We start from the raw sequence: 21,776 nt of genomic DNA, 5'->3' as shown, positions 1-21,776 counted from the left end.
GTGTATGCAGCTGCTGGTGTCCACTTCTCTCAAGTAAAAAAACTGTCTGACGTAAAGTGCATATAAATGCATCAGCCAAGACAGGTTCAGGAGTCCTTAAAAAAAGGAAGCAGCACAAGTTATGACTCCTGGGCAGTGATTTACAGATGCTTCACTGGTCATTTATGGGGACAGGGAGAAGTAACGGTTGGTGAGATTTTTGATCACCATGAAAGATCACAATTTCAGGCTGTCAGGAGAAAGAATGGTCGCCTGATGGATGCGTCCGATGATGGCGAAATAGGGAGGAAAGATATAAGTTGCCAATCCATCATTTTAAATGGGCAATGGATCATTTGTAATCTGTTGAAGGGTATGAATAATTATACATCAATTTACCAGCAGACGTAACTTGCCACACTGTGTCATAGCAATTGTAAATAAATAAATAGATAGGGCATTCAGGAATTATTACATCCCACAAATAACTTTAAAAGATAGTGGACTGATCAAGAACAACAGGCCAGAGCTGGTGTGGATTACTTCAGTCACTGGAAAACTGCAATCTGTAAATGAAAACATGGGTCCTCCATCAGGTGGCCTTCAGGCTCCTTTCTCATATAAGCAAATCCATGATGTTCATCATGTTAGATATCAGTTGACCACCATTCAAGTCAGCCGGACGAAGGCTAAATTGACATTACAGGGATTAATGCTCTCCCCAGATCTGATCTCTCTGCCTAGACTGTTTGAAGTGAGCCACACCAGTGTGAACGGATCTGTGCCTTAAAACTCTTTACATGTAACCAACAACATCACACATGTGTCTTGGAACAACAACAAAATATTGGAAAAAATCAATAACATAGCAGTGCGAGCGCTCTCCTGAACAATTTGCTAGGAAGGTGTGCTGATAATTCATCATATGTTGATGTTATTGTTCTGAAAGGCCATGTAATTAGCCATATGCTTCTGTTTGGAGAGAGTGTAGCTATTTCCAAAGCAGTGTGTGTTTGTTTTCTGTATAACGGGCTGCCGTAAGATAGGCTTTTAATCTGTTGGGACACTTTTCGGACTGTAGAGGCTTCGGGATTTTTGAATCTTTGGAAAAGTGGCGTGAGGGTGAGAAGACCAAAGAACACAAATACTATAACCCTATTAGCATCTGTTGCTGGTAGTTCTTTGGAGATAGAGAGGTGTGGGTGCAGGAGGAGTCAGGAGTGGTAGGGCTATGATGTGGAGGATTTCACGGAGGAACATTTCCTCAAAACTTTAGGATTTTGAGGGCAACATTCAGATTCTGATAAACTTCAATTAAAAGCCTAGTCCCAGTTAAACGCCTCGTCCCTTTTACTAGCCCGGTAAAAAACCCCGCTCTGCCCCGCCCATGTGATGCATTACCTCCGTGCCCCATGTATTTCAGCCATTACAGTCTAAAGGCAAGCTAGCAGCTCTGTTAGGCTGTGCTTTGGCACATTGGTGCTTTGAGCAAAATGCTAATGTCAGCATGCTAACATGCTCAGAAGGACAAAGCTAATATGCTAAGCAGGTTTAATGTTTCAGAAATTGTTTCAAAATTTTAAAGCAATCCATCCAATAGCTGTTGAGATATTTCAGTTTGGACCAGTGTACAAACGACCAGCATTACCACCCCTCGAATCGTGCAGTGAACACGGCTGATAAAAATAAGAGCAGTTAAAGCATATTTATAGGAAGACGTCACTCCTAATTTACTCAGTCATAATTAAAGCTCCCAGCATGGCATCACTTTATTATGTGTAAGTCAAGTGATCGCTGTTCACTGAGACCTAAACTCCAGCTGCCTCCTCCACCTGCAACTCGCTCCCTGTAGGTGTGAATGAATGAACCAAATGTGCGAGGCAACTTAAAAAAAATCCTTCCTTAAAAAGTCTCATGTTAAAACACCATGAAGGAAACAGAAATTAGATCTCGGCGGGATGAGATGATTGATGGCTCACAAAACTCACATTACAAAGAAGTTACAGTAAAGGACCTCCAGTCTGCAGTGCGAAGAACAGTGAAATTATTATGCAGATTTTTCTGAAAGTGAACAGTATAGGTCTCAACAATGGCCCTCTTAGCGAAAATTTCAGTCTTTCAGAGGATTTGAATTAGTCTTTGAGTCTTCGGAGTCTGATTCAAATTGTCCACCAGCTCATGAATATGAATAAAGAGAAGGAGCAGCTTTTGTTCACTTAGTGCAGTCATTTGATTTCTGTCTTTTTGGACAGACGGTTGAGGATTATTGCATGAATTAAGTGTTTCTGTGTTAGATCTGACAGGTCTTTTTAAATGAGGACAAAAAACAGAGGAAATATCTGAGGTTTAAACTTTTAACTAGAAAGATAGCAGATCCTAGTTTTTCTGTAAAGGGCTTGTTTATGTCCTGTGATTATATGGCAGAGTGATGACTTGGGGGGGAGTTGGGGGTTTAATCCAGAAGATTACTGGACAATAGCTGTTTCTGAAAGCAAAAAGCCAGACTTGGATGAATTCACTGTTGGTCGTCTCATCCGAGATTATTTCATTAATATCTGCAAACACCAACCATGGAAATAGAGTCCAATCTGGAGAATCTTTAATATCTCCGGAAAATTATAGTCCAGTATTTACTCTATGATGTATTTGCAGTGTGGTACGTATCTCAACTGTTTGAATCCTATTGTAACAATAACTTCACTGGATGATTTTAATGGATTATATGGAAAAATGATGTCAGTCACATGGGGTGGCTGTGGCTCAGAGGCAGAGCGGGTCATCCATTAATGGGAAGATTAGCATTTCAAACCCTGGCTCCTCCAGTACATGTGTTGAAGTATCCTTTGGCGAGATACTGAACCCAACATTTCTCCCAGTGGCTGTTCCATCAGTGTATGAGTGCATGTGAATGGTTACACTGTAGCAGGTGGCACCATGTATGGTAGCCTTGGCCACCAGTGTGTGGGGCTTAAGACTGGCCTGATGTGCTCTCTCCTCTTGGTTCTGGTTAAAAGCTGAGCTGCAGAGTTTTGAATGAGCTGAAGTCTCTCAGTGGTGTTTTTTAGGAGGCCAGTAAAAAGTGCGTTACAGTAGTTGAGTCGGCTTGGAATAAAGGCATGAATCACTTTCTCAGCATCTTTGTAACATGTAGTGTAAAAGCGCTTTGAGTGCTCAAAAGACTAGAAGTGCTATACAAGTGCAGACCATTTATCATAACCATAAAAAAACACAAGCTGGAGGTTTGTAGAGTGAATATTCAAGTACAACAAGTTCCACCCACAATTTAAGACCATCTAAATTATATAAAACAGCAAGACTCTTCAAATATTATCACATCTTTTTAAAAATATAGAGAGTTATATAATCTATGAAGGTGTGAAGATAATAAATGCAATAAAATGTCAAAACAAACTCCCACATTACAGCCTCTATTCCCAGATGTCACATACACAAGAGCAATGTCTTAAGACCCAGGACATTTGTCTCGTGTCATTCCCCCTCTTCCTGTCTCTCCATACTTTGATCTGCCTAATAAAGTTGAATATGTCCCCCAAGAAAGTAATAGTTTTATTGGAGCGACTATCAGGGACTCTGGGCAGACTGTTCGGTTGTGCGGCTCTGTAGCTGTCGAGGGAACCCTTGCCCTGCAGAGGGGGGTGCAGAGGTTTATTTTGCAGCTGTTGCACCCACTTACTTTGCGACGTGGGAAGCTGTGTAATTGCCTGAAAGTTTACAGGACAATAAAAGTTGAAAGCGAGGGTCATGTTTTCTTCTTCTTTTTTTTCCCTGCTGCGTTTCAAGAGGTATTACATTTGTATTTCATCAGAACTTCATCCTCTTGGAAGAGAAGCACTTTGTGTTTTGTTCAAACAAGCAGAAACAGGCAGGATACGTCTCAGAGTTCGTCAGTGTTGATTACGCTGATGGAGGGTTTAATGAAAAATGGCCGTCATTTCTACAAGATGAAGGCTCGAGCTTGTACAAGTCAGAGCGTAACCAGACTAAACTGATCTGTCACTCAGGTCCACAAAAAGTGGATCAAGGTTCAATTTGATAAAGCTGTTCTTCTGAATAGCAAATTGTATTTTGTTGGGAGTTTGCTGTCTTGATGTTGTACACAGGTTACTGTCTAACATGGTTAACTGATACTACCTGTTACATGTGTCATGTGGGCTGAATATTAAAACTGGGGTAGGCAGAAACCTGGAAAAGGCAAAAACAAAAAGTGACAGAAACTGAAAATACAGCCTCCCCCTGCAGCTCACCCCTTTCTGTTCTAAGCCCCTCCCACCAGACGACCATGGGCATATGCACACACTTTATGCAGTAACCCAGTGTTTCCTATACACTGATATATTTAATCTTACTGCATTGTCGAGTTGCGTGCATAAATTCAGCCCCTCCTTGCCCTGCTTTCTTTTTCTCTGTTTATCAGGCCACATATTAGACAAGAATTAGGTAACTAGTCATCCTGTACTTCTTCCATGTCACTTCCCACCACTATAGACTGCTGCCTGGGGATGAGAGCAGGCAGTAGCTCCGGAGCTTTGGTCGGCAGCTGTGGCAGCTTGATTTCAGCCAGCATAACACCCCATCACTGGGTGTCACAGCGGGCTGGTGGCCAGCAGCAGCATCAGCTAATCTGTGTAGTAAAATGATAATAACAGTAATAATAATAGTAATCTTTATTCATGAAGCGCTTTTCAAAACAGAGTTACAAAGTGCTTTACATGTCAATAATTAAAACAGACAAGACATGAAAATAACACATTTTAAAATAACTGATAAAAACATCGAAAGCTTCCCTTCACTCGTGAACAAGAAGCTTTCTGTTTACTGGTCCATCTATGTCCCAACCCTCACCTATGGTCAGGAGCTCTGGGTAGTGACCGAAAGAATGAGATCACAGATACAAGTGGCTGGAATAAGTTTTCTCAGTGGGGTGTCTGGGCTCAGCCTTAGAGATAGAATAAGGACCGCGGACATCTGGAGGGAGCTCGGAGTAGAACCGCTGCTCCTTTGCGTTGAAAGGGGTCAGGGGTCCAGAGCAGACCCAGAAGACGCTTGAGGAATTAGATATCTCATCTTGCCTGGGAATGCCTTGGGGTCCCCCAGGAGGAGCTGGAAAGCGTTTCTGGGGAGAGGGACGTCTGAGGTGCTTGCTTGGCCTGCTGCCCTCGTGTACTGTCTTCGGATAAGCGGATGAATGTGGATGGATGAATGATGGAAACATTTTAGTGTATAAAAACTGAGGAAATAAAAGGCAGTCGAAATAGACTTAAAACTCAAGTAAAATCAGGAAAGGCTCTCAGATAAAAGTATGTTTTAAGAAGGGACTTCAAAGAGATCACTGACTCGGCCGACAAGATTTCCTCAGGCAGACTGTTCCAGAGCCACAGTGCCCCAACAGCAAACACTCTGTACCCTTTAGTTTTCAGCCAAGCTTGTGGAACAGACAAAAGACCTCTAACCAAGGACCTCAAAGTATGTCCTGGTGTTTACGGCACTAAGAGGTCGGAGATATAGCTGGGAGAGAGACCATGAAGAGCCTTAAAAGTGATCAGTAAAATCTTAAAATCTGTTCTGAATCATACTGGGAGCCGGTGTAAAGAGGCTACAACAAGAGTGATGTCATCACGTTTCTTCATTCTCGTTAAAAGCCTGGCAGCTGAGTTCTGTGCATTCTGGAGTCTATAGATAGATTTTTGATTCAGGTAAGATAATGGCAGCAACAGAAAGTTTGCTGATCCAGCAGGAAGTCAGGGTGGGAAAGCTTTCTACTGGCAAGATACGGGTTGCTGTGGCTGCTGATTGCAGGTTTGTCCCCACAGCTGCTGCCTGCTGAGGTGGTCTGTAGCGGCGGGGAGTGGGGTGGAGGACACACTGTGATTCAAGGCTCCAGCTAATGTTAGCATTAGCTTACATCAACGTAAACCTAAAGCTGCAGCCTCGGGCCTTTAGTAGACATTCTGGGACACCCTGTCAACTTCTGCCTGTCACACGCATTGTCTTCTTCAAAATACACTTTATTTTTCACAGGAAATGTAACATTTACATACGGTCTCCTTTAAAATAAGCGCACTACGTTGGTACAACGCCACAAATTGATATTTTCTTTTCCTTCAACAACAATTGCACATGGTTGGGTTTGGGCAACAAAAAACATGTGGTTAGGTTTAGGAAAAAAGAACAGGGTTTGGCTTGTTAATCTTACAGGAAGCAAACACCACTTTCTCAGGTGAAAGTTGCTGTTTGTTGGAAACAAATCAGGCTTTCACTGACAGGATGTGCATTTGTTCAACACCCAATAGGATCGCCTTTTCTCTGAAATGACCTGAGATTGACGAAAGGCTCACAGCCGAGATATTCCAAAGCCTGAAAACAGAGCCAAGAGGAGGTGCAGCAGCCTAGTGTTCTCTCAGTCCACTTCAATTACAATATGTTCAACATAATTATGGGATTTTTGCCCAATGATGCCAAAATTAAACACCCCACCTGAGCTTTATGTCCATATTAGCAACCAGGGGCAAAGTTGTCAAGGTAAACGTTTTTTATATGTTTTACCTGTGAATGAGATATAGTATATTAACTTGCTTATATAGTACAATATTATTTGCTGCTCTAAATTTACTGTATGACTTAATTTGAACAACACATTTTAGGAAGATATCTGTTTCTACAGAGGGACACAAGGAACACATCTGACTTTAGTACGTGCAACAAAAAAATCCTACAACTGTGTTATTTTTTTCTATTTTCTTATTTACACTCCAAGAGAATTTCAAATGAAGCTGTGTGTCTATTTCTTAAAAACAAAGATAAAACTACACTGTGTGCCTTCGCACTTTGGCTGTCCCAAGTGGCAGCAAGAAAAAACTGTTTGAATTTCCAAAAAATGTGGAGTGCTTTCAATATGCTGGCTTCACACAGTATAATGTCACATACTGTTTGATAAGATGCCCTTCCAGTCTCCCAATTAGTGAGTACGACAGACTCTTACTGCTGCTCAACTTTGTGATTAAGATGTACTTTGTACTCGCAACTTTAACTTTCAAGCAGCTCGTTTATTTTAGTGTAATAAAGCATAATGAAAGTATAAGTGAAGGTTTAAATTGCCTTCTGCAGAGCCCTGTATTAGCAGCTTATGGTGATATAGGGCATAGCCTTTAGTCGGGGGAAAAAAAGGTGTTAATGATCTCTTCTCAAGGTCTGTTTAAACTGCTGCTCCCTTTAAACTGATCTGTGTAATTTTCTGTAGATGTTTGAGGATGCTTTGTTGCCTGAAAGGTGACTTGTTTTCCTTTCTCTGCCACAGGAAACAGCATCAGGTACCCACTACATCTGCAGCTTGCATGAATATATCTTCTATTGACGTTCCCGTTGCACTGCAGTACAAAAGTATGATTTATTGAATGCAAGGTTTGAGAAGAGAAGCGTGGAGTGTAGTAGAGAGAAGATAATGTAGTGTGATGCAAGTAATATACACTAGCATGAGTGCGTGCTCGCCCATGTTTAGTGAAGAAACTGTGCTGGTCAGTGTCAATCTGCTGCTCGGACTCATCATTGATCTTCTGTTTGCCTTAAGCATCAGTGAAATAGTGCCGCAGCTTCCTGTGAAGGCCGCCAACGCGACGCCATACACAACTACACACAGCAGAGCACTCAGCAGTGACTGATAGAGAAGCTCCTAGTTGAGGAACATGTAAAGTGTAACTACTTTCGTGCTTCACTTCACTTCCCCTGCCTGCAGCACCGATGACAAATTCAACTGGGAGCTGGGCTGGAAGGAGCTACACAACTACAGCTGACCTCTCCTCGCTGGCAGACAGAAACGCAGACATGGAACACATTCATCATTCATTACTCGGTGTAGCTATGAATCAATATTCATCCCACATTGTTAAATTTTGTCAAAATAGCTCTGTTTACTTTCAGCCAGAAGGTGCTGGCTTTTCATATGTTAATTATCTCCCACCATCAGAGGGGGAGAAAGTGTTTTCGAAGTAACAGGGACAGACTCAGTTCAAGATGTTTTTTTCTTATTTCACCAGCTTTGTCCCTGCTCCAATTAGGATTTTAAATAAACCCTGCCACAAGATTCAAATAGTTGAAATTGGCTTGATGAATGTGACATGAAAGAGCTTTTTTTCTTAAAAGCACAGAAAGACAGGGAGCGCATTGACATGAATATAAAAACTAAAAGGTAACAAAGCACAGATGAGTTTTAAAGAAATTAAAGTGCTCATTTTCAGGTTCCTAATTGTATTTTGGGTTTCTACCAGAGCATGTTTACATTCTTTAATAGTCAAAACTATGAGATTCCTCCTAGTGTCTCTGCTGAATCACCTGTATTCACCCTCTGTCTGAAATGCCCACATACACCAAGCCAATGGTCGGCATTTGATCAGCGTCAGGCCATTTGTCGCCCTAGTTTTTGCGGTGTGTCCTGTACCGTTGGCACTAGTCAGCCCTTGTTGGCTTTTTTTCATCCAATTCAGCATGTTGAATTGGTGCTGGAGCCTGCAGAACCCATCACTTAGTGAAATCACTCTGATTGGCAGTTCAGCTCAGCGCACGAGAACAGAAACGGAAGGGAGCAAAGCAAACAAATGACTAAAGTCAAAAGGGCGTGATATCGAAACAAACTTGTTATATTAGGTAAGCTTTTTTTTTTTTAGCCATAGCAGAAATGGATTGTAATTGTTTATGTTGTTGTTCGCAATTGCACGGTAAATATAATTTGTTCTTTCAACATCATGTTGTGTTGTTAATGTGCTAACTGGCTAACTAGCTCTTTGAATCCATCCTCTTGGTCTTCTGCTTTACTTTTTTGAATGAAGAACACAGACTACTGCTGCCTGTTGGTGTGGGGAGTTATTTCCTCTCACACAGGTACATATGTGGACATATGTGCTAATTGGCCATTGGCTGTAGTGTTTGTGGTGTGTTCAGGTGCTACTTTTCACTGAGAGACAAGTTACATGAGTCAACACAACAGACGGCCTTTGTCGCCACGAGTTCTTTGATGTTGGTTTGGTGTTTCTGGGCCTTAAGCCCCTCTCCTGAAGAGGCCCATTCTGCTCTCATTGGTCAGGGTTTTCAGGCACTCTGAATCGCAGCTTCTCTGCATCGTTATTACAGGCAGGGATTGACTGTAATGTAGAATTCTTCATTTCTATCATGGAAAATCACCAATAAAAGCTTCTAAACACAACCAGACATGTTGCAGCAGGAGTGTGATGCTACATGTAGCCATGTGCTGTGTAGTACACTGTGTAGTACATGGCGACACAGCTACTAGTGTAGCAGCACTTTTTGCCATGAAAATCAAGAATACAAGCTTCTAATCCAATCTTTCCACAACCAGGCATGTTCCAGCAGGAATATGATCCAAAGTCTGGGAGAAATAACAACATCAACAGCGAAGATTCCATTTTTCTCTGACGTTAGCATATGGCTACATGTACAAGTTTACTTGCAGCCAGGCAATGACTCTAATGGTGTAAAGCAACACTTTCTCCTGTGAAAATCACCAATATAAGCCTCTTAATACAGACTGACTTATTTCAACAGGAATATGATCCAAGAGCGGGGGAAAATTAACAAAATCAGCAACCAAGTTTACATGTTTCCCTGATGTTAGCATGTAGCTACATGTAGCAGTATACTTGCAGCTAGGTAATGATTGTAACAGTGCAAAGCAACACTTTCTCCTTTAGAAAATCACCAATATAAGCCTCTGAATGCGAACTGACATATTTCAACAGGAATATGATCCAAAAACAGGGAAAAATTAACAACGTCAGCAACCAACCAGTTTCTCTGGCCTTAGCATGTAATTACATGTAGCAGTTTACTCTACATAATGTAAACACTTGCAGTAGTGTGCCTGGAGCAAATGACCATAAAAAGAAATCCATCACAAGTTGACGTAATCTTGAAGACAAAATAGAAAAAAACGTTGGAGACAGAGTATTCAGAAGGGTCTGAGGCCTGAGCCTTTCGCTCACCAGAATTATTTATACATAGGTTTACCTCATTATTGAAAACTTTGGCCACGTTTAATATGAAAATCTTTTACTGTAACATTATATATATGACAGGAAATAATGAAAAGCATAACTGGTCCCCTTAGAGAAAAGAAGGCTGCATGGCAAAATTAGCAGTGTTTGGTCATTGTGCCGGCATTATGTGGTTGGTATAACTAAATAAAACAAATAATAAGTGCATATTATACCTGAAGTATCCAAAGAGCACCTGTATTGTGACCAACAGAAGGACCCAGCAGCGCTTCCACATCTATTGTCTTCAAATAATAAGTGCAGTCAATAAAATTAAAAACAATAATATGACTAAGTTTTTTTTATTTGGAAGTCCATCCTAAAACAATTCAATGAAGATCATGTTTGTTAATCTCTACATTGAGTAAAACAGATAGCATAAAGCAGGCAAAGTATAACATCCATGGTGTGGTGAATCACAGACCAATTGGTCATTGTAAAATGAAAGATCTGTATCACAAATACTGTGTCTGAAAATAATGATGCAGCAAGGGCTACAGTTTATCATTTACTCCATTGGCACTGATGCAGTCTTCTGTTCTTACAATAATACTTGGGGGAGAGAACTGCTGGCACTTGCAGAAAGAAATTACACTTCAAACAAGCTTTTGTCACATTAAAAATGAAAACCTGGGGGGAAAAGATTTTCTCCCAGACTGTTATCAATTTGTGATATTTGTGATGTATTCCAGGGTGTATTTGCTGATGAAGTGCAGCAATTTGGTTCTTCGTTTTCCCTCAGATTGCTTCATTTTCTTTTTCCACAGTTACTGATTTCCTAAGTTTCTCATATCGTCTGTGGAAAAAAAACCCACAGAACGTTCTGGGACGTGTTGCATCCAGCATGTGTAGGTGGAGGGAGTCTTATTGATTGTGATAGCATCAGTAGTAACTGGATGAAAAACAAGAGATCATGACTCAGAATTTAGCATACAGGATATAGTGGTTGGGTTGTATTCTGAATTTGCATCTCCTCTATCTTGTATAACGTTTACTTTGTTACCATGCTGCTAGGGTGGCCAAAATATGTCAAGGAAATAAGCAAATATGTCAGTTTTAACGTCACTGTTTTCTTGACAGCCTCACATACAACATTAAGTGTCAGGGAGCTATCTAACATCTCGTAATGATATTCACAGCCTTTATACTTGCACATAAAATGAAGGAATGAATCATTCTGAGCGCCTCTGTTTTCAAGCCTCTTTTTGTATTTTGGCAACTGTGGGTGGCAACTCCTGTGAACCATTTTATCTATAAATATCACTGGGTACCGCTCATGTCCCAAAATGTGTGCTCGGCTGCTTATTGATTTAAAATAGAGTATGCTTTTATTTAATTATTATCATTCTATGTTCTTATTGTGCTATTTTGTTCAAATGGTGCCATATTTTAGTTGAAAAATTTACAGGTTATGCACAAGTAGATTTGGGGTAACAGATCTACAGACGGCTATAACATGCATGAAACAGGTTTATGTGGCGTTTGAGGGTCTATGTGTGCCAGCTGAAGCTACAAAAATAGCAGAGACTAGGGGAAGAACAGGCGCTGATACTAAACTTGCACTGCAGCTCCTGATCTGTAGTGACAAACTGATTTTTCTTAAATATCCCTGAAATTGGGTACATGACAACTCAGGAATAAAATGCCTACACCGTGTGATATGTTTCCATCAAGGATCATAACCCAGAACGAGATTAGTTTCTGCGATTACAGTTTTTTATCTAGACGATCAATGTGTACAATGTGGTGTATTTTTGAATCGTGTTGTGACATTTGTACATAGTTGCAAATATTGATTTTGATAGTATTAGATTTTCTTTTTAGTCACTTTAATTGGCCGCTGAAAATACCAGCCACAGTGGAAAGGAATGTGAAATAACAGAAAATCAATTGTAAACAAACAGTTTTCACTGGTGGAGTCACACTCGCTGCGACCTTAGTAGGATTTATGTTTCAACGTGTTTTTTACACAGAAACCAACTCACTCTTGTTTCAGGACACATCTTTCACCTTTTGGACACTGAAACAACTTCTGGCCTTCACCTCTATCGACTCCCCTCCTACAACTGACTATTTTCCTAGAAACAAAAAGTCCCGCAGTCAAGCTGATGCAAAGTTGTAGCAGAAAAAGCTCCTTTAGTGCTGTAAGAGTGATCCGTCATGCCACTGAGTGATCCTCATAAAATTTTAAAAGTTTATTTATGCATCAGATTACTATCATGCCTTAGGGTTTAGCATGTACACTTGCATGGCACATATTTGTGTGTTCTCTGGTGAAACTTTACTCTTTTCTGGCACATTAATCCATCACATCCAAACAATATGCATATGGAAGTGAAACCTGACTGAAGACTGTTGTTGCCCAGTTAAAGTTTGTTTTCCTAGTTTTAGCCCTGAAGCATTTACCAATATGGAGAATGACTTTGTATTCCTTGTAAAAAAAAAAAAAAAAAACAAGAAAAAAGAAATTCAGCAATATTTTTGTAACCGTATAACACTTTACACTGATAGTAATGCAGCAAATAGACGGCGCTACACATAGTGTGGTGTGCAGAGATATTTAAAGCAAAATATCAAGGGCAGGGAAGTCAAGGTGCTGTGGGGGAAGACACACACACTCACACACACACAGCTGCAAAGAGGCTTTCACACAGCCGACACCACTGCTTAATTGTTTCCAACCATTAACCTCTGTAGGCTAAGAGGACATTAGCAAGGGGCATTATGCCATTCTTGTATCTATGCAACACAAAGGTTGGCAACAGTCATCAAGCCATCTAATTAGTGTGGGCTATCATGTTGTAGCAAATGCCATAACACTGGAGATAAAATGTGAAGGTGAGGATCTAATTCTGAAGTGGCGATTATATATATATATATATATTTTTTTAATATAAAGCACCCAGGAAAAGCTAGTAAATGAGTCTTGAGCTTAGAATATTCAGCAGAAAAATCAATTGTATACAAACAGTTTTCATTTGTACTCTGTGTGACCTCAGTAGGATTTATGTGTTTTACACAGATACAGACTTATTTGTTTCCAACTATTAACCTCTGTAGACTAAGGGTGTTCCCACACCTGCCCTGTTTGGTTCGGTTCAATTGTTTGGTTCGTTTGCCCCCTAAGTGCGGTTCGTGAAGAGGTCAGTCAGTCAATCAATCAATCAATCAGTCAATCAATCAATTTTATTTATAAAGCCTAATATCACAAATCACAATTTGCCTCACAGGGCTTTACAGCATACAACATCCCTCTGTCCTTATGACCCTCACAGCGGATAAGGAAAAACTCCCCCCAAAAAAACCCTTTAACGGGAAAAAAAACAGTAGAAACCTCAGGAAGAGCAACTGAGGAAGGATCCCTCTTCCAGGACTGACAGACGTGCAATAGATGACGTACAGAACAGATCAACATAATAAATTAACAGTAATCCATATGACACAATGAGAGAGAGACAGAGACAGAGACCGAGAGAGATGAGGTGGTGGTGGAAGAGGTGGTCTCATTCCGGTTACAAACGAACTCTGGTGTGGTTCTTTTGTGGTGAGAACGTGTTCCGACCTGGATCTGAACCAACTGCAGTCACATGACACATAGTTTGGGTTAAACATGAGCATGTTACAGTCCTGGAGGATTATTAATGTGCACCTCCTCTTGTACTGCCTTAATATGCACATTCAGCACATCCAATGCATCAAAACATTGTTTTCTAGTTGGAGCTGCACCTCGTTTTCAAACTGTATGGTTCAAGTGTCGTCCTCCTTTGTAAGATTGGCATAGTAATCAACCACAAAGGATGGATGATGTCCTGTGACATCATCCATCCACTGAGTGAGAGCATATGGGTCTACCAGTCTAGTCCCGTTGGTTACTTATTCAAGTAACACTTACGGTCCCGGTGAGTGAGTGACCTGACCTGACTTGGTGCGTTCGTAAATTCAGTGTGATGCTCTACACTAAGATAAGAGCCTTGTTGGCCGAAGAAACTGAGGTTTATATTTCTACATCAATTAACGAGCAGTGAAGTTAATCACACATTCACTCCGCTCTGCGATCTGCTGCTCCGTCTCCCCAGACAGAGTGCAGAGAGTGCGGCATGAACAGTCCAGTTTGTGCCAGAGTGCGCTCTGACACTCATAATGAGTATTTCTGAAAGCACCACTCACGTCATCTTCCTCCACTGTTTAATACAAGCCAAAAGGACTTGCTAGCTAGTGCTAGCTAATGTCTGTGGAGAACTGTTTTGCCTCCAGCTATGCCCTGCCCACCAAAAAAAACATCATACTGTTTAATCAAATGTATTTTTTAAATATATTATTATTACAATTACCTTAAATATACAAGGGTTTGAAATACATTTGTGGTATTCCTTATGATTTCTTATGAGAAACTTTTAAATATAGTAATTTGTAGTGACACGGTAAATTCCAACTTGGTTGAAACATCCACAGTCTGTTGTTAATATTTGTTGGTAAAATGGATTGAAATGTCAGTTTTTGTTGAGGAAGTTCAATATTCATTTTGTTGTTGTTTTGTGCACATTAAAAAAAATCTTTTTAATGGATAATACAGGGTCTGTGTATCCCAAACATTTCATGCAGCTTATGCCATAAAGAAAATTATACAAAAACTGTAATTGTTCTCTCTGTCATTTAGACCTCACTTACTAAACGGTGTAGATCATGAGCACAAGCTACAGGGGCTGTCACAAAAAGAGACTGGCATGCCCTGCACTCTGTGTGTAGAGTGTTCACATGCATGTGTGTGTTTTTATTAGGCGAGTTTATGATTTTGAGCACAACAGAAATCGTAACGTATTGAGACCAAATTAATAAAACCAGACACCTGCAGATGCATCTGTTTTCGCAGATGATTTGGCTCAGGCCTTTACGTGACAAATGACATTGCACCAAATTACACGACAAATTATGTGGCACTTAGATCTGAGCCAAAGAAAAGAAAAAAACATTGGACGACAAATGATGTAAAAGTCATGCAAGGGAAGAAGCAGTTTTAGCAGCTGGGTTTGTGTCACAGCATGGCTTCAGTGTGAAGAGGGAGATTAAAGGCTTCAGGTGAAGAGCCATGTCGTTTTATTTACAGTTTTCTTTTATGGATCTTGTTTGAATCCAGATTTTCAAAACGTGAACATCATATTAAATTCATGGTTTCTAGATAATGTTTTTTGTGTATCAGTGATTTTGTTGGCTCACTGTTTCAGATTTCAGTTGACGCTGATTGGAGAAACTTGTCAGAGCACCAAACCCCTCACTGCTGTAGCATAGCATGCTTCATTTGATAGCAGCTGGAAAATGCTTGAAATGAAGGTGGAAAAGATTTTTCCGTCTGACTCTGAGGACAAGGCCACTGCTTCACTGAATGGCTCTTTACTTTTGTTCAAGTCCCTCATGACCTCTGGTTGCAATTGCAAAGTGAAATGATGATCTTTTAAAAGTGCTCAAAGTACTGGGTGCAGAGGCCTGTCAAAAGACTGGGATTACCCGAAGAGGCGAGACCAGCTGTAAATGGTTTTGGTATTTCATGTGGTGACACTTAGATGGGCACAAGTGTTTCTGCCAACAGTCACTTTGAAAGCGTGCAGTGGCTGCTTCGGATTGTTGTCTGGTTGCTGATGGATTCTATCTTGAGTGGGGTTTTTTTGTTTGTTTTTCACTGTGATAGACAGAGAGGCATTGACACATGGATCCAACACACACTGGAACAAACAACAGTGCAAAGCACTTTAATCCAAAATTGGCTTGTCAGGGGCTTTATGAGCTTCAGAAAAACAATAAAGCTGTTGTCTATTCTGGACTTAAACGATGTCCCTCTGTCATGGGGAGAAACAATAAAGGAGCATCTTTCCTCTGCAGGTGGAGTCTCCGCTGGCGGTGGATGCAGTATTGGGGGAGTCTGCATTTGCGGTCACAGACGACAAGGTTTCCATCACAGAGCTGCGTGTTCACGCCATCTCGGGCCTGACCCTATCACTGCAGCCGAGCCCCGGCAACAGCCACACCATGGTGGCCAAGGCAACCGGCATCCAGACGCTCACTGCTCCCAAACAGGTAACTTATCACACAGTGCAGACAAGACAGAGGACCCATCATTCATCCAGTCAATGTTATCATATTTATATTACAATATGTATACACAACCACAGATCTCAACCAAATACTGTGTAAAATTCATGTCAAAACTGAATTTTTGCCACTAATGTGTGTTTGTTTCTTGTTTTAGTTACATTGTGGGGACATATGTTCTCAAAGTCCATTATGGGGACTTACCTTAAGGTTTGGGTTAAGCATATTGTGGTTATGATTAAAGTTAGGGTTAAGTCTCTAGAGATGTAAGGAACAGTGCACCCCAAATTGAAAATACATACTTTGCTCTCACCTGTAGTGCTATTTATCAGTCTAAATAGTGTCGGTATGAGTCGTTGAGTGTTGGAGTTATCGGCCGTAGAGTCTGCCTTCTTTCTAATAAATTTTTACTAAATGGTACTTGGCTTGTGGTGTTAAAGTGCCAATACAAAAAATGTATTTTATTATTATTTATTTATTCTCTATTCTTTTATTTGTTCTGCTCATGTCCACATGCAGCAGTCAAAGTCACAATCCCAAATTTTTTTTATACAATTCCATGACCAAAAAGGAGCAGGGAGAAGAAAACAATCTTATTTTACCTTCCCCTCTCCCAAAACACAAATAATCATAAGAATAGATGTTCTGTCAGTTACAGTTAATAATAAATACTTACAGTAACTTCAGAAAGAAACATAAATAAATAAATGAACAGAAGAATCAGAAGCCAAACACAATGTCAGCTTCCACACGACAACTCCATATAGTCCTATTGTTCTGTCTTTAAACATTTACTTAAACTGAAAGATTTTTAGACATCCCTTCAATTCATTCTGTAAAGAATTCCACAGTTTAAAGGAGCTATATGTAAGAAATCTAAAGCAAATAGTCATAAAATCCTCCTAATATGTCACAGAGACTAAGGAATAATGTTCATATAACATACTGATCTCACCGACAACAATAGTACAGCCAGAATATTCGCATTTTAAAAAAAAAATTTTACGGTCTGCAAATCATGTTTATGTTTTGAATTTGTGTTTTGGCCTGTTGCGCCACCCACCGCCATCTACCAGTCACGCAGTCAGGAGAGTCTCAGCATCAGTTACAGTTACGACTGAGCTACAGCAGCACGGCAAGCAGCATTAGCAGTGTCCTGGTACATAGCATTAGCAGCCAGCTCCTCCTCAGCTGTATCCCGGCAGCAGCGTTAGCAGCAGAGAAGCCGGACTTGCTCGAACGGTCCACTGGAAAACCGAAGATCAAGGACGCAGCAACGCAGCGACGCAGCCCTGCCACGGCAGCCGCCCGTGGGCAAACGGGCCGCTGTCCAGCAACCTCAAATCTGTGGGGGGGGGGGGGCGGACACGACTCGCGGCAGTATTTTGAATTTGAGTGCAGAAACCGTTTTGGCCACATTCTTACATACAGTGCCTTTAACACTCACCACTGAAATACACTTTTATTTTAATGTAGTCTGTGCAAACTGGTGCTTAAAGTGAAATTTTCTTCTATGCTCGTCACCCTCTGAAATAAAAACAAACTTACTTTTGTAAATGTTATAGTAACACTCTGTATTTTGCTCCAAACATAATTAATATTTTCCGTAAGTCAACTAAAAGTAGTGTCTCTTTTCAGAAATCATGATCCAGTTACTGAAGATAATCCACAGACTTTGTTGTGAGCAGCTTCATGGAGGAACTTTTTTCTTTTTACTGACCTACACTGGCCAACCGTATCACCATGCAGAAGGAAGTGTCCATCTACTCATGGACGAGAGGCTCGTGCTGATGATAGCACAAGATGTAAACAATAATGACGTCCTCCTCAGCTGAGCTGTAATGTCAGTTAGCTCAGTGGTGCTAGGTGAGCTAACAGGAGATGCATATTTACTTCTGCATGGTGATACGGTTGGCGGCTGTAGTTCGGTAAAAAGAAAATAGTTCCTACATGAAACTGCTCACAACAAGGTCTGTGGATTATCTTCAGTAACCAGGTCATGATTTCTTGAAAAGACATTGTTGTTGAGTTTTATGAATGTACTTTTTGGGCTTCCACCATCATAAGCAGAATACTGGCTAGTACCATGATATTTAGGAGAAGCAGACATCTCTCCAGCCAATTTCATTTACACTCACCATAACAAGCTAGATTGATAAATAGCACTACAAGTAAGAGGAAAAATACGTAATTTTGATTTTGAATGAACTGTCCCTTTAACGTATGTCAACACAATGTCCTCCAAAGTGACAAAAAGCAGGCATGTGTGTGTACTTTAGCTAACCAGATGTATGTTCCCAAATTACATACTGACTTTAAATCAATTCCCCTCCAATTCCCACCCTCAAAAAAAAGCATTTTAGGCTGCAAAACACACAACAGTATCATAAAAATATGCAGGTGGCAACATAACCTTTGCTTCATATTTATGCTGCATGTGCACTGATGGTGAAGTTACCTGCAGTCCACCTGAGGTAAATAATGACAGCTAGTGCTACTGAATTTGGATGATGACAGTGACACTGGAGCCTAGTCTGTCCTATTTTAATGAAAAATTCATCCAAATTAGCGACAAGTCCAAAAGGTTAGTTAAGGTTTACTATTGTTATGTCAGTATGCAGTACATACTGCACTGGACCCTGGATCAATATTTAGATTGCATCTAAGTCAAATTGCTGTTGAATCACAGCGTGCTGCATTGTTACTGATTCATCCATATTGATTTGTATTGGTATATGGACAAAATATTAAGTCATTTGAGAGGAATGAATAGACAGCCCCACTTCAGGTCCAAACATAATACCATTGACCTCTATATGCATTTAAATATGGCAGTGAACCAATTAGGAAATGCAGAGGAAACGCTTCTAATGCCTTATGTACTGTACTGTGTTTCCCTATTTCCGTCTCCAGAGTGGAAAAATGAAGTTTATTTGCAAATCCCCTCAGTGGCTCTATATCAACAAGCAGGCACTAGTTTCACTTCTAAGTAATAAAATTATTTCCGAGCTAAATCTTTTAAGCTCCAGCCAGCATTGTTAGCAAGGACACCAGATAAAGGCAGCTGCAGTGAACTAATAAGTATCCTTGGGTGCTGTTTTATTACAACCTTCATATTAGCCAAGCCTGGCGAAAATACTTCTGATATGTCCAAATGCATTTCCCTAAAATTGATTTTATTGCTCAAGTGAGAAGTGAGGAGACGTCTGGATGGAAAAAAAGGCAGAAACTGTGCTTTTCCTTTGCCACTGTCTCTTCACACGGGAGCAAGGATCTCTGCAACTCTCTGCAAGGAATTAATTGGCAGCCCTGCTTCACCTAGGGAGATGTGTGTGTTTGTGGGTGTGTGTCTGAGATATTTGCCTGCTTTTGCCCTTTCATTGGCCTGCACGTTGCTAAAAATGCAACGACAACCACATCAAGCATCAGCGAGAGAGAAGCGAGCATTAAATTCCAATTTTTCTTGCTTTCCGCTTCTTGGCCACCTTGAAATTTAATTATTGTAATGTATTGTCCTAAGTGCTCTCCAAGGCCGGGCCATAAAAGGCAGCCAATTCCTCTGCCGGCAAAGCTCTCAGAGGAGGTACTGGAGCTATTTCAAGCCATTTGATTCTGTTTCACAGGAAAACTTTCTAAATGCCCTCTATTACTCTAGAAATGAATGAAACACATAAACTATGGATGGGAAGAGTTGGACAATCAAGGTCTCTTTGCATTATTCTCTTTTCCACTTGACAAAGTTCAAGCCTTTCAGAACTGAAAGGTTTCAGTGCTTGACGGTTCAACATGGACCATTTCTGTTGCCATTACGTACTCATTGTCACTGCTTAAATGAGCTACTTAATACGGTATTCATCAATCTGGATGGTATTATTACATAAACGTTCCAGAGTTATAATTCCAGGGGCGTGTTTTCGTGCTTATGGATATTTTATAATCCAAGCCGTTTAAGTTCAATTTACATACATATTTATTCCCTGATGGCATAAAGCACAAATCAGAGAAAACAGGAAAATTGAGAAATGGCAAAATTCACAATAATACACATTACTTCATGGAAATACACAGGCTACATTAATTGTGGAAATTGTGTGCCGATGGTTTAGTGAGCCAGATGCATAAAATAATATCGAAATAGTACAGAAGTCCTTCTGGGTCTCGTCAAATTTTTGATTTCCCAGTCACCTCTTTTGATTTAAAAAAAAAAAGCTTGTTTTTTAGCAGTAAATGGGCACAACTTTCCTGAAAACATGTGCCAGTTGTTTTTGTCAGTGTCTAAACACCCACTCATTGCTGTTTTACCCCCCCTATATCAGCCCTTTCCGAGCCGAGTCAGCTCATGAAAACAGATATTTCATATTCAATGTATTATTTAAATCATCCATATCAAAGGCTGTCTTCATTCTGTCATGCTGAGATGATAGAGGTTTGGCTCTCGGTTGGATATTGTCACAACATAGTAGTCTTCTCCCAAACTGGACCGAAGGGATTTTTGTCCTGAAAAGACTTGGTGTGTATCTGGCCTTTGCTTAAAAATGTCTGAATCTGTTTTGGAAAGAAAATGTTCCCTCTTTGTCAGCTCCCCTAATGGTTGGTTGCTGATGTTTAAGCAAGCTGTGAACAAAGGGGACTGTCAAACGCAGCCTTGATTACATGGACACCAGTGTTGCGGTGTGCTCGGCAGCAGATGAATGTTGTCAGGTAACCACCGTGCAGGATTTCATTTTTGTCCAGTTTCTCCATAGGGTAGTAAAGAGCGATAGAAAATACAAAATAAGAAGATCACACGCAACAAACACGAAGACACGGGACAGGAGCTCATCATTCGAAGCACACGCTGCTGTTGTATGTGCCTTATCTGTCTGCGCTGCAGAGCGGAGCCGTGTTGTAGCCTTCAGGACAACGCAGTCTTTCCTGCCACCCCTTCTTCCTCTGTGCTTGAAAGTGGTTTGCTGGTGTGCACATCAGAGGCAGGCCGTCTGTGTGCGTGTCAAGGCTTGTACTGAGCACAGGGTACTGCGGATGTTCACAAACGCTCTGGAGATTTAGGGATTGGAGCAAGTCCAGAACTTCAAAGGCTCAGTTGGGAACAGATATTCAAATCACGGTCAATGCCATGAAAGAATGGGATCTGAACCATTGAAATATTCTTTGGAGAGGTATAAACACAAGGCAGAGTCACAGCTCTGTGACTCTTTTTTTTAAACTCTGATATCAACACAATATGTTGTTGCAGAAATGATCAAGCAGCTCTATTTAACTTCTCTGTTTGGGTGAAGAATTGTATATTTCTTAGGTTTACAGCCCATCACTTGTCTCTCACATCGATGAGCTAAAAACTATCATAAACCCTTTAAGTCTAACAAAAAAACCTGTGCTGCACTATTTCTGTCAGACCTCTGAAATTCAGTACAGTTATTTTTGAGGACACAATGAACTTACCCACACATTAAATTGATTTTTTTTTAATACTTTCAAAGCTAATGGAGCAGTTTGGGCTCGGCAAAATCATTACCCATCATCATTTTAACAGTGTGAATGAAGTAATCAGCCCACTTTGATTGCAAAAGTTGGTGAGAGAGGTCAAAGACAAATTTTCATTGCTTTGCTTTTTTAAGAATATTCATAGCTACCTATCAGTTTGTTAAGACC

General features: G+C 40.6%; 1 protein-coding gene across 2 annotated transcripts in view; it reads left to right on the top strand.

Annotated features, from left to right (window-relative positions):
* Positions 1–21,776, top strand: part of tmem132e (transmembrane protein 132E) — a 556,143-nt gene that overhangs the window by 527,199 nt on the left and 7,168 nt on the right. For both annotated transcript variants that reach the window (XM_049591246.1, XM_049591245.1), the window contains exon 8: positions 15,915–16,109. In XM_049591246.1, the coding sequence (XP_049447203.1) occupies positions 15,915–16,109 (195 nt within the window). The remainder of the gene's footprint in view (positions 1–15,914; positions 16,110–21,776) is intronic.

This window comes from Epinephelus fuscoguttatus, linkage group LG12 (assembly GCF_011397635.1).
Source record: "Epinephelus fuscoguttatus linkage group LG12, E.fuscoguttatus.final_Chr_v1".
Taxonomy (NCBI): Eukaryota; Metazoa; Chordata; class Actinopteri; order Perciformes; family Serranidae; genus Epinephelus; species Epinephelus fuscoguttatus.
This window is presented reverse-complemented; position numbering and strand designations above follow the sequence as displayed.